The 13,813-nt window shown below is 37.7% G+C and overlaps 1 protein-coding gene and 1 long non-coding RNA gene across 2 annotated transcripts; both read left to right on the top strand.

Moving 5' to 3' along the window:
* The first annotated feature begins 477 nt into the window (after positions 1–477).
* LOC107587370 (F-box/WD repeat-containing protein 2-like) lies at positions 478–8,961 on the top strand. The gene is made up of 6 exons (XM_016275147.1): positions 478–983; positions 2,671–2,865; positions 3,002–3,135; positions 3,263–3,349; positions 7,329–7,498; positions 7,779–8,961. The coding sequence occupies exons 1-6, from the start codon at positions 494–496 to the stop codon at positions 8,068–8,070; spliced, it is 1,368 nt and encodes a 455-aa protein (XP_016130633.1). The 5' UTR covers positions 478–493; the 3' UTR covers positions 8,071–8,961.
* A 1,701-nt stretch (positions 8,962–10,662) lies between these two features.
* Positions 10,663–12,190, top strand: LOC107587398 (uncharacterized). Its single transcript, XR_001609474.1, has 3 exons — positions 10,663–10,696; positions 11,980–12,037; positions 12,108–12,190. It is a non-coding gene; the product is annotated as an uncharacterized lncRNA (long non-coding RNA).
* Positions 12,191–13,813: the final 1,623 nt, after the last annotated feature.

The following is a 13,813-nucleotide window of genomic DNA, read 5'->3' as shown; positions in this document are numbered from 1 at the left end:
TTTACATCGTGTCTATGTGTGGCGTTTAGCATTCAGTGAATTCTGACTGTCACCCTGTATCCATTTATAAATTTCTTTATTAATATTTTAATATATTATCTTATATTAACCATTTACACGCACAAGCATTATCCGGCTTCGCTCCTCCCGACCGCAGACGCAGGTTTACAAGCCACTTTTTCCTGCGTTTTTTTTCTTCAGGCAATTTCTTGACTTTTGACTTCTTGGCTCCGTGTGGTTTATCAGTTTGGCCTATTTGAGCATCCATAAACAACACAAAACACAGGCAGTTTGAATTTCTGGTAGTGATTTCTATGGTGAAAAATCACTTTCTGCCCTCCAGCTGCATTTTGCGCGTCATCAGAATCACGTGATTGCAAACAACCTATGGCTCTGTATAAAAGGCACGGTTTATCCCACATCATTGCTTTTCAAATGCAGTGTAGTCTGATCTGACCGGTTTGTGTCAACAGGTAGACGCCCTCATGTGCCCATGGAAAAGGCGGCTTTCGAGGGGTGGCTGGAGTCAGTTTCCACCACCTTCCTGGCGCTAAGTGACCAGCAGCGCAACCAATCGCTGGACCACCTCATCTCACTGAGCGGTGCTGCCCAACTGCGACACCTGTCCAATAGGCTGGAAGCGCTGCTGAAGCGGGATTTCCTGCGCCTGCTGCCGTTAGAGCTGGCTTTCTACCTGCTCCGCTGGCTGGACCCCCAAACCCTGCTCACCTGCTGTCTGGTGTGCAAGCAGTGGAATAAAGTCATCAATGCCTGTACAGAAGTGTGGCAGAGCGTGTGTCGAGACCTTGGCTGGCGCATCGATGAGTCCATCCAGGATGCGACACACTGGAAAGGTGTTTATCTAAAGGCCAAACTGCGCATGAAGCAGCTAAGGGAGGAGGATGCTTTTGAGACGAGCTCTCTCATTGGACACAGTGCTCGGGTATATGCTCTCTACTACCGGGATGGGCTCCTCTGCACAGGTGCATTACTTTTTATAGTTGTCTTTCTTGGTTTTGTGATCAAAAGGAGATCTGTTGTGATGTTAAAGTTGGCTTGAAATTCCTATCCCGGTCTAATTTCTAAATGCATCTCTTTGATCTTGTTGTGAATGATTCGTCCATGCATACAGTGGGGAAAAAAGTATTTAGTCAGCCACCAATTGTGCAAGGGCAATAATATGTAAGTGCCGTGACAAGTCTCGGTTAGCCTAACACTTTGATGCTCAGTAAAAAAAGTATTCATTCTTTGATGAATAGAAAGGTCATAAGAAAACCATTTATTTAATGGATCCTTGCTGAATAAAAGTATTTAAAAAGTATTAATGTATATACCAACAAGCATTGTTATACAGGTAAATAAATAGTAATAATAGTAATACAGCTAAATGTAGGTATATAGAATTAACAGAAAAGTTTAATCTGGTGTGCTACTTCACAATAGATGAATCTAGGATTATCTATTAGAAGAAGTTACAGGTCTGTGAGAGTCAGAAATGTTGCTTGTTTGTAGGTGCCCAAATACTTATTTTACAGAGGAATTTACCAATTAATTCTTTAAAAATCCTACAATGTGATTTTCTGGATTTTTTTTCTCATTTTGTCTCTCATAGTTGAGGTATACCTATGATGAAAATTACAGGCCTCTCTCATCTTTTTAAGTGGGAGAACTTGCACAATTGGTGGCTGACTAAATACTTTTTTGCCCCACTGTATGTTTCTGCATTGAGCTTGTTATTTTTAATCCAGTTTCTATAGCTCAATCCTCCAGTGAAGCAACAGACGACTTCAATCCTTTCCACCACTACCCTTTTTTTTTTGCTTTTTATTTGACTTCAAGCCTGCATTCAGTGTATTAAAAATAAAGATAATTTAATAATACAATTACTATTGTTTTGCATTAATAATAAATGCAGTTTCTAATAATATTGCATGTTTATTTCTTGGTAATACACATTTGACTGTAAAGCACTGAGCTTGAGTTTGCTAAGCATACAAAATGTACTTTTATTAACAACAGTAACATGCAAAATCAAATTTTTATATAGAAAATTAATATATTCTACTCTTATTAAATGTACCAATATTCTTCTATAGTATTATACAGAACTGACCGATAGCTTCAGTGATTATAAAAGGAACACTCTTTATGTGTGATTCAGTTACAGAAGAAAGTTTTTTTTAAGGCACTTTGTGACTTTTCTTTCTTCATACACAAAAAAAAAAGTGCAAAACGTTAACAAATTTTGATTTCTTGATGATTTTATAGTTTCAAAATATAAAGCAAAAAGTAGAAATGCCATCTACTGGTTATAGTGGTAACTTGATGTATTTTTTTTTTATGTAAGTGTTTGTTTACCATAAATTTATATTTTGGTCATCCCATTAAAAATAACATTTAAATGTACTCATTTTTAGAGCTTTAAAGTGCTGGAAATAGTTGTGTGAAAAGCTTGAAAGTCAATGAAGTGCATACATTTTCTTCCTTAGAAAGGTTGTACAAACCCTGAAACACCATAATTATAGTTGGCGTTACTATTTCTGGTTTTGTTTTCTGATGTACGTCAGCACTATTTGTATGAGTAGTATGAGTAAAAGACTTAAGATATTACTCGTTTTAAATTAAGATCATGTTTTGTGGTGCGCTGATCAAAGACACCTTTTCCCTTAGGTTCTGATGACCTGTCAGCCAAACTATGGGATGTCCGCACAGGGCAATGCGTCTACGGCATCCAGACCCACACTTGTGCCACTGTCAAATTTGATGAGCAGAAACTGGTGACGGGGTCTTTTGACAACACCATTGCATGCTGGGAATGGTGCACTGGTGCCAAAATCCAGCAATTCCGAGGACATACTGGGGCGGGTTAGTGTCAAGTTCTCAACATTTTTCCTGCTAGTGGCACAAAGAAAATGAACGTTAATAGTTGTTTTTGCTTCATGGTTGTCATGACATCAAGACATAGCTTATGCATAGTCCTAAAGATTTGCTGTTGTTGCAGTATTCAGCATAGACTACAATGATGACTTGGACACCCTGGTCAGCGGCTCAGCAGACTTCACTGTAAAAGTCTGGTCCCTGTCTTCGGGAACCTGTGTCAACACTCTTACTGGACACACAGAGTGGGTCACCAAGGTAAGACTCTTGACCAGACTTTATTATGCAATATTGTAATGTATTATTTAGCTGCTTTTTTTAATTTTGTAGTTGGAGATCAGTTTTCCTAACTGTGCACCTATATGGTACATCTGTGCTTGTTTAGGTGCACCTTCAAAAAAGCCAAGTGGAGTCCATGATGCACAGTCCTGGTGACTACATTCTACTGAGTGTCGATAAGTATGAAATAAAGGTAATGTAAATCATTTGTACAAGTATTCTTAAGTTCCATGAATATTTTCAAAGTGTTGTTCATTGTGGAGTTTGATATTTAAAACAATTAAACACAAAGGTGTCTTTAAGCTAGTCACACGTTTTCATTGTTGGATTTAGGGTGAATATTAGATTCATTATGCTATTATGTTTGCCAAAAGAATTCACTATAAAAATGCAATTGCAGTACCTATTGAAATTTTTGGGGGGGGGAAATAGAAGAAGAGAAAAGTAACAAATAATCCTGTTCTAATTAATCTTTAACTTTTAGTTTTTTTGTTTTTGTCCTGTGAATCACACTCAAAACATGAGTGTAGGGTGGCACATAGAGAGTTTGTAACCATAACTAAACAAAAGCATAAAAAGATAACTACTTAACTAATTAGTATCTTCAGTTACATAACGCCGGTAGTATTATGTTCTTCACACCAATAGCTCTGTCTGTCTGAATTCCAATTAGCAGCTCCCTTGAATGTTTATAATAAAAGCAGCCATCAGTACTAAAAGAAAATTTGGATTATGATGAAATTATTGAACATCTTAAATTCAAAACCCAGACGACTTCAACTTGTTTAGAATAGACATCAATCATTCAAGGTAAGGTAATATGCGATCATTTTTTTTGTCTTTTTATGCAGTATTTGCATTGCAATTGTTTAGGGATATATGTCACTCCTGAAACTTTGCTGCATGTACAGGGTATGTGGTCGTTGGTCCTGTTAGTAGCGGGAAAATCAAAACTTGCATTCAGATTCTGAATGGATTATATGTAGCCATTTAATCACTAACAAAAAAGCTGTCACTCACTTAACTTTTATCGCAATCTCACAGTGTTCCATTATAATCAATGAAGCTCTTATTTACATCATGTGTATACCTTGTTACGATGAGAGGATTCGCGAGTGTGCAGGAAAAATCCGGCGTTTAGAGGTGAGTGAATTCTGACTAACTTGAACACAATGGCCAATCACAGGTGTTCAAGAAATCAACAGATATGTCTGACATGTGGCTGCATTGCTCAATGCTACAAAAACATGTAAATAGACATTTTTGATGCTTTCCAGAGCACAAACACAAATATGCACTGGAGCCTTTACCAAATCTGTTTTGCCAATATCCTATTATTACAGTTTTAACTGAGGGTGCTTTTGACTGTGTGAGAAAATGAAATGGATGTGTGATGTGACAGCGTGAGAACAGTGTCAATTTCATGAATCTCATGCTGAATGAGTGAGAATTGGCAGCCCAGTCAGATAGATAGATAGAAAGCTTTGCTAATTTTATATCATATAGCTTTTAAGCAGGGCTGCCAACTATCTATCTGATAGTCTGTCTGACAAGGGCTGACTCACTCGTTTGGCTTGAGACTCACGCAGCTGAGACTGTTCTCATGCTCTCACGCCATACATCCATTTTCTCACGCAGTGAAAATGACCCTCAAATGAAAGCAAGAGCACCCTCGGTTGAAACTATAATAATAGGATATTGGCGAAAGAGATTTGGCAAACTCTCCAGTGCATAAGTGTTTGCACTCTGGAGAGTGTTATAAGTTTTTATTTACAACGTATTTTTGTAGCATTGAGCAATGTAGCCAATCACAGACATATCTGTTGATTTCTTGTACATGCAGAAAAGTTTCCGGAGTGATATATAAATGCCTCATCCCTCATATAAATGCAGGATTCACTTTTGAAATGGCAATGATTGAGGTAAACATATCAATGGATGGGGAAAAAATATAATTTGTCTAAATAGATGTGCATTAAGCAATGCAAATTGCTTAGATTGAATAGATTAATGCTTGGATTACTAATAGATTAAAGGCAGAGTAAGTGATTTCTTTTAGCCAATGTCGATATTTGAAATCACCAAAACAAACACGCCCCTACCCCAAAAGTGTCTTGCCCCTATTTTGATAGCTCCGCCCCACATATACGTAAGCAACCCAGGCAACGATTAGTTCTGTGAAACAAAACAAAACCAATGTTACACCATGTCTACGGACGTGAGCAGTGCGGCGCAACAAATCCGGCAGAAAACTGCTGCCGGGTTCTATTTATGACATGCTGACACAAATTTCAAATGGTTTTCAACGGTCGTTTGATCGCGTCCAGTGTAGGCAGACTTTAGCTGTTGTAGACACGGTGTTACTCACCCATTGAGAAGAAACAAAGCAACCTCGGCGTCCGATCTCAGGCCTCCGCTCCTTGAGTTCTCTCCAGCGCTGGAAAGCTGATCCGATATTTACACGGGTCCTACTTCTTGCCTTATCGTTCTGCAGACATTTTCCTCTTTTGTTTTTTTATCCACCATCTCTATCTTTCTGTTGCTCGACTAATGTCCGTCCCATGCACTGAAAGCTCTCTCCTCCACATTACGAGACGAGTAGACACGCCCCTTATTGCTGATTGGCTACAAGTTTGTTTTTTTACTATTCGGCCCGAATCAGTTTTCTTAAGTGTTTTTGAAAAATCACATACCCTGCCTTTAATTGAAAAATATATGAAGTTTCATATCAAAATATTTTTGAAAGGCGGTTGCAATTATTTGTAAAAGTAATTGTAAATCTGGCAATTCTCTCACTGTGCATTGCTATTCTTGTTGTGGTGAAGTTTGCAACAGTTATTTTACATAATTTTATGATAAAAACACCGTAGTCTGCTACTCATCATGACTATGCTAGGCATGTCCAGATGTCAAACAAAACTGCTGACAGGTTTTGCACTACAGCGCCACACTGGTCAAACCGCGTTATTGCAGGCTCTTACATTAGGTCATATGAGATCAAACGACTCAATCCACAACAAAAATATTTGTCAACAATTTTTCATTGCCAGTGTTGTCGACTAATCGTTTCAGCCCTAAGCACAGGTGTTCAAGAAATTAACAGATATGTCTGTGATTGGCTACATTGCTCAATGCTACAAAAACCCATTGTAAATAAAAATGTATAAAACGGATAGTTCCGGTCCTTGATTCTGATTGGCTGAGCCACGTTCGAAGTTGTTGTAAATTACTCTACAAACATACACCTTTGTTTACGTTTGTCTTTTGCTTGGCAACCTCTTTGTTGCAACCACAACTGATTCTGAGGAACTACATTGTTTGGTGGAAAAATACTGTTTTTATTAATGTCATTACACTTTATTTGCTCGGTTTTATTTTGTGAAACCTTACTACGTATATACCGTTTTATAAAAGCAATAAGCCCCGTGAAGCCCCGTGATAAACGTTCATCTCCGGCGGGTAATATTTGTGGAGATGAGTGTTGCAGTAGCGCAGTGGTATCTGGAGACAATATAACACGCTGCCACATCTTTTGGAGGAGCAAAATTCAAATGTGGTTCAACAACCCGATGTATTTACACAGACATTTGTGTCTGGAGTGCGTCTCAAGCCACCTCCTGAAGTGATTTGCGCTATCGGATTGTAATCCGTCTCCAATGCGGATCAGTCCATCTTTTTTGTTTTGTTAAATTGAGCCGGCCCACCTACCAACTACTTTCTGTATCTGCAACTTGCTGAAATCCACATAATTTGTGCTAATGTGACCGCACATTAACACACTGCCTTTTACGGAATCCAAAAAAACTCCCACACTGGCAAACTAACTTGTGGGGGAAGAGTGTGCTTGTGCCTGTGATCTTTTCCGACATGATTTTGTGCGGCAGCAGTAGATAAACAGTGTTGTCATCTTTTTTTTCAATTTTATGACAGGTGGAAACCAGTGTTTAGGTGCAATACTGTGCTTGAGTGTCAACCAAGCTGCTGGATTATTTGCAATATTATCATGTGTGTAGTATTAACATAATATCAATATATATATTTTTTTTTATCACAGATATCACAGTTATCGTTAAAACCAATATTTTGCAACACCCTTAGTTGCATTGATGTAGTTATGTGATATTCTGACTTTTATATGTATTCAGTATTTATCTGATTCTGTTTATCCATAGGTGTGGCCAATAGGCTGTGAGATCAACTGTAAGTGCTTAAAGACTCTATCCGTGTCAGAAGACCGCAGTGTCTGCTTGCAGCCACGATTACAGTTTGACGGCCGGTACATTGTCTGTAGTTCAGACTTGGGCATATACCAGTGGGACTTCGCAAGTTTTGATGTCATCAGGTACATTAATTTCTGCCCCTTAATTGTTTAACCAAGCTGCCAATAACCCTGTTGAATCAACGATTCTTTGAATGTTCGAATATTTTTATTTAGAGAGCAAACTAATTTTTTTAAAAGATTTATTTTTCCATTTAAATCTATAAGTTAAAATGGAAATGTTATGAAATATTTGGCACTATTTATAGATCAAAAATCAAATAAGCAGATTTGTGCAACTATATATTGTTTTACTAAAAGATAGGTATTTGTTTTTAATTGACTGATCCTTTAATATTCACAGAGTCATCAAACCACAGCAGGACCCCTCCAGCCTCTCTCTGCTTGGTTTCGGCAAGGTCTTTGCTCTGCTCTTTGACAACCACCACCTCTATGTTATGGACTTGAGGACTGAGGTCACTGTGGGTCGCTGGCCACTGCCAGCCTACCGCAAATCCAAACGAGGCTCTAGTTTCTTACCGGGCGTCACCTCCTGGCTCAACGGACTGGACGGCAAGAACGATGCGGGCCTGGTGTTCGCCACCAGCATGCCCGACCATAGCATTCATCTGGTTCTTTGGAGAGAGAATGGGTAGAAAGGCAGAGGAGGTGAATACTAGCCCTGTGCTTTGAAAGCAGGCAGGACTTTTACAAACATAAAAAGAAGAAAAAAGGGTGCTCTCCATTTGAAAAATATTACAGTTAGATAATGCATGGACCAAAGTGGTTTTCCCCTCCTCGCCTTTGTTGCCATTCGCATTAGGGATTCACTCTTGCTTCAGTCTTTTTCTTAGTCACTTGCAAACTACGCATTCAACGCATTACAATCTTTAGAAAAGAAGACAGCTGGAGATTTGCAGTACAGACCATAGTTTCTCTCCATAATGTGAACAATCCAAGGTTTTTGTTTGTTGAAGATTTAAGAGAGATTTCCCACTGAACTTCAGAGTTTCGCTCCTTTTGATTTCACACCAGTGAGGGATGGTGAAATGCCATGGCACCTCCGTAGCACAGATCGCTTCACAGCAAGCATGAGCAGTAGAGTTGGCGTGTTTTTATAGCACAATCACCAAGATTGACAATGAAGTACATTTTTTTTTGTGTTATCTATTCAACAAATGTGCGTTTCCTTAACACGTCAAGAATTTTCCTTTGGACAAAGAAATGTTGCCTTAAATCTATGATTTCCTATTGAAGAAATTGAATTTGCAGACCTCTGCATCTATAGGCGCTGGCTTGTGCCCCAAACATCTGTGTTGGTCCTTTTACTGAGTCTTGAAAAGGCTTTGATAAAATGCTGTTTTAATGAATCAAATGGCTTTTGTGTGAAGGTCATGTTACTGACCCTTGGTTTTTATTTTTCATTCAGTTTATTAGTCATGTGCCTTTGTTTTAACAGTTAACCATTTGCATTTACAGTGTGCACATTTTGAAATCCAATCCTCCCTCAATGACAGAAGAATAAGTTTTATGTTAAGTTTTATGTTTTTTAAACCTAATGTAATTGATACAATAAGAATTAGTCTTACCACTATTTAGCCAGACTAGATCACACAAAAGTGTTTCTTGTGAATCTCATTGAATGTTAATTTTTAATCTTTATTTTTAAAGACTGATCTTATTTTTGCATAATCCAGGGCTAACCAGCCTTTGTCACTTTATATAGCTGCTTCTGTAGTTCTGTATATCCCACTGGAATGTAGTTCAATATAACTGTTTATTTTCCAAAATTATCAAAACAAAGTATTTTGGGTTGATAGTTTAATGCATTTTTCATCTTGCTCACACATTTCAGAGGATAGAAACTGGGTAACATTTTGATTAAATGAAAATATCATTGGGATTTATGATGTCTGTATGCACTGGTCGTGTGTTACTTCACTGAAATGCAAACCTCACAGACAGTAATGGCATCCATCCATCCATCCATCATTAGCAAAATTCAGGTCTGTTGATTGTATAACAAAATAACATGCTGTCTTAAAAATAAATGACAGTAGCTAATGATAGAAGTTGACTTTCTTTTGACTCATGATATCTGCCGGTTTTTCTTATGTGGAATATCCAGTTATGATCTGTTGCATATGATTTATCAGTTTATTCCAGGTTTGCGTCAACATAATCTCTAGTCTGCTGAACAGCTATGCATGTCACAGGCTTATTATTACCAGAATTACAGGAGCCTTTCCCTTGCGAGGAGAAGCATGTTTTATTCAGTTTGCACACTAGAGGGCGATGCTGCAACAAATTTATTAGGGTACAAGACTGCCGAAGGATTGCCTAAAACATACAATAACAGCATATATATATATATATAAAACTATTGCACAAAGTTTCTGAAAAAGTGAACTTTTGTGTTTAATAGATAAAAAATATCAGTACATGAGGGTAAGTGAATAATACATTTTTATTTCTGGGTGAACTGTCCCTTGGCGGATGAAGATGTGTATATAACAAAATGATTAAAGGGATAGTTCACCCAAAAATGAAAATTTGATGTTTATCTGCTTACCCCCAGGGCATCCAAGATGTAGCTGACTTTGTTTCTTCAGTAGAACACAAACGAAGATTTTTAACACAAACCGTTGCAGTCTGTCTGTCATATAATGGAAGTGAATGGGAATCACGGCTTTGAGAGTCAAAAAAACACACAAACAAATTGCAGACTTATAAGTGCATTACCGCCACCTATCTCTCAGATGGACCATTGACACTTCTAATTGAGATTGTAGATATGGTCCATTTGAGAGATAGGTGGCGGTAATGCACTTTTACTTTCACTAAGTCTGTTTTTTTGACTCTCAAAGCCGTGATTCCCATTCACTTCCATTATATGACTGACAGACTGCAACGGTTTGAGTTAAAAATCTTCGTTTGTAATGCACACGTTTGTAGGCGGTAATGCACTTATAAGAAGACGTGCCTGCTGTTGAGAACGTGCTCAGGACAGTTGAGAACATTGCGGTGAATCAGAGGTAAAAATTATATAAATACTGTTCAGTTTCTTGCACAGACCGATCGTTTCGTGTCTTTACACATCAATGTATCGTCACGAGCCGCAGGGTTTCATTTGGTTTTGTTTGTGTATGTTTTTTTTACTCAAAGCCGTGACTCCCATTCACTTCCATTATATGACTGACAGACTGTAGCGGTTTGTGTTAAAAATTTTCATTTGTGTTCTACTGAAGAAACAAAGTCACCTACATCTTGGATGCCCTGGGGGTAAGCAGATAAACATCAAATTTTCATTTTTGGGTGAACTATCCGTTTAAGAGCATGTATAACTTTTAGCGTCATTCCCACATTTTGACGCTCTCCTTACAATCAGTCTGATCTCAGTTTTCCCTCTTCTTGCTCAATTGTCTCTCGGCTAATTTATATTCCCCCTCTTCTTTTTCCTTTCTTCGCCCTCTTTTTCTTCCCACATGCTCCCCCTCGCGCTCCTCCTTTCAGTCTCTCCAAAACTCATTGGAAGGAGTTAAAGCAGAAGAATAACATGGCGTGTCTCTCTCTTATTCCCTGTCTCTCCCTCTCAGTCTCAGTGCCAGGGCAGAATTAATGGGCCATTTAGGCTAAGCATTATGGCGTAATCCCAAAACTTTCATTCACATCACAATTAATCATCCATTTTGCCATATAGACCTTTTTTTCAGTCCATGAGCAAACAGGATAGGAAAATGCTTGAAAAAATGCTTTATAAATGGTTAGATTGAATTTAACTACATTTTATAATCCACTTCAAAAGGTTCCTTGTAAACTTCTTTCTTATACTATTTATTTAGGCTAATATTATGTATATCCATTGTTGGGGGAGGGATTCAGACATGATTATAAAACTAGTTAATATACTATTTAAAGCTGAAAGTAAAGAATTTTGAATGTTGACATTTAATGGTCAGGACATTATTCTTGAAGTAGTGTATTGTTATTTTAGAGAAATTAAGTAAATTATAAATTAATTTAATTAGATTCCATATTTTAGATATGTTCCTTGTGCTACAAGAACAGTATTGTTAGGGAATGTTGAAGTTACTTAAAAGTTTTGGTTACACTTTACTTGAAGGGGTATGCATAAGACTGACATGACACCTACATAATCATGACATGACACATGTCATGAATATGAAGGTTTTTTATGCATGTTTATGACAACTGTGATTAAGTGTAATTCGCTCAGTTATGTAATTTGTAATGCAAAGATGACATTGTTTGAGATGTCTTTGTTATGGGCTATGTTTAGGGGTAAGGGTAGGGGTAGGGTTAGGTTAGGGTTAGGTCAGATAATGTCATATTTGCATTAAAAATGACATAACTGAGCGAATGACACTTAATGAGAGTTGTCATAAACATGCATAAACCCTCCTTCATATTCATGACACGTGTCATGTCATGATTATGAAGGTGTCATGTCAGTCTTATGCACACCCCTTCAAGTAAAGTGTTACCAAAGTTTTGTTGTGTTATTCTGCCAAATTATTGTTTTTAATTCTTTTTTTTTATTCTAGAAATGTTTGACATTCCAGCACTGGAAGGATCAGGGAAAGCTGTTACCCACCGCAAAGGGTGAATTATGAAGATATGACGACAGAGATGAAATTGAATGAAAGTAAAATGTTTTATGTTGTTGTTTCAGTGCAGAAGGTCTTCCCATTTCCAAGACCACCCACATGAAAAGATTTATATCAGTATGCATTGAAACCACAAGCAATTGCAATGCAAAGGACCACTCTGATGAGCTCCATATGCTCTATATGCTCCATACGCAAATGTCAATGGCAAACACAGCACATTAAGTCTTGATGAGATACATCTCTTCTAATCCTTTTAATGATTTGTGCATGTTTAATTATGAGTGCTCTAAACATATTGAAAAGGCATGTCTGCGCTGTTTCTATTATGGGATGAGAGAACACACAGACATACACACACACTGGTGTTTATTTTCACCCTGTCCACAGACCAAACATGATTACACGTTGTACAGTCAATATTTAGATATTGCGGTTAGGCCCTCAGCCATGCTCTCTATTCTCCTCCCCTCAATGTGTGCATGTCATCAGACAGGATATTCCCACTTTTACTGAGCTGATCTCAGATACTAAGGCAATCACTGTAATCGTTACAAGATATTTCTGTGATATAGTTGTCAGTGCATGTGCTCTGAGATGTTGCACTGTACACAGCTGGCTTCTAGGGATCCATGAAGAACCTTTAACATCTGTGGAAACTTTCCACTGCACAAAAGGTTAATTTTTAGTTGTCCAAGGTTCTTTAAATTATTCAAATGTTCTTCACACTACATAGAAGAACCCAAAATGGTTATTCTATGTAGTGCTCATGTAGGTAATATAAATTCGAGTTCGGCTCATCATTTCCAAATCCTGTTCTCCCCATATACAGTGCCTATCAAATTTAAAAGTAAAACGTCTCAGTGCCCCTGCAGTCGTCATCTTAAATACTGTTATGTAACTGTAGTTTTTTAATAACTCGTTTCTGTTTCTTTTTAACCCTCTCCAACATCAAATGCATACAGATATTTGCAGATAGGAGACAATGTACATAAGATATGGTCTAACCCTTCATGCACATACTATACCACTGAGCAACACTGTCAGGACAAAAATGTTTCCTTTAGGGGTACAACAGCTTGTCACTGGTACCCTTAAAGGGACCATATTGTACCTTTACTACCCCTAAAAGGTGCATATTACTAGTAAAAAAGCCCTAAAAGCCTTTTAGGGGTAGTTAAAGATTTAGTTCACCCAAAAATGAAAATTCTGTCATTAATTACTCACCCTCATGTCGTTCTAAACCCTTAAGGAACACAAATTAAGATATTTTTGATGAATTTTGAGAGCTCTCTGACCCTCCCATAGACAGCAATGTAATTACCACGATCAAGGTCCAGAAACATAGCAAGGAGATCGGTAAAATAATCCATGTGACATCAGGGGTTCAACCGTAATTTTATGAAGCTACGAGAATACTTTTTGTATGCAAAGAAAACAAAAATAACAACACTCTAAAAAATGCTGGGTTGTTTCAACCCAACATTGGGTCAAATATGGACTAACCCAGCTGTTGGGTTAAATTTTTTTATTTAAAAAAGCATTTTTTAGATTGTACTTTATTTAACAATTCGTCCTCTCCGCATCACCCAGTAGTGCCATTTTGGAGAATATCCACTGAACGTAAACGGCAAAAATGCTATTCTGTGTCAGCTGCGTCACGCGGATACGTTGTTTTCGTTCAAATCAAACAACAGAATAGTGCAGCTGACACAGAATAGCATACGCTGTTTACGTTCAGTGGATATTCTCCAAAATGGCACCAGAGTGA

Source organism: Sinocyclocheilus grahami, unplaced genomic scaffold (genome assembly GCF_001515645.1).
Source record: "Sinocyclocheilus grahami isolate Dianchi unplaced genomic scaffold, SAMN03320097.WGS_v1.1 scaffold92.1, whole genome shotgun sequence".
Lineage (NCBI taxonomy): Eukaryota > Metazoa > Chordata > Actinopteri > Cypriniformes > Cyprinidae > Sinocyclocheilus > Sinocyclocheilus grahami.
This window is presented reverse-complemented; position numbering and strand designations above follow the sequence as displayed.

Coding starts and splice junctions, on each gene's coding strand:
- LOC107587370 (XM_016275147.1), top strand. CDS start 494: ATGGAAAAGGCGGCTTTCGAGGGGTGGCTGGAGTCAGTTTCCACCACC. Junction 984..2,670: donor GGATGGGCTCCTCTGCACAG/GTGCATTACTTT, acceptor CTTTTCCCTTAG/GTTCTGATGACCTGTCAGCC. Junction 7,499..7,778: donor GCAAGTTTTGATGTCATCAG/GTACATTAATTT, acceptor TAATATTCACAG/AGTCATCAAACCACAGCAGG.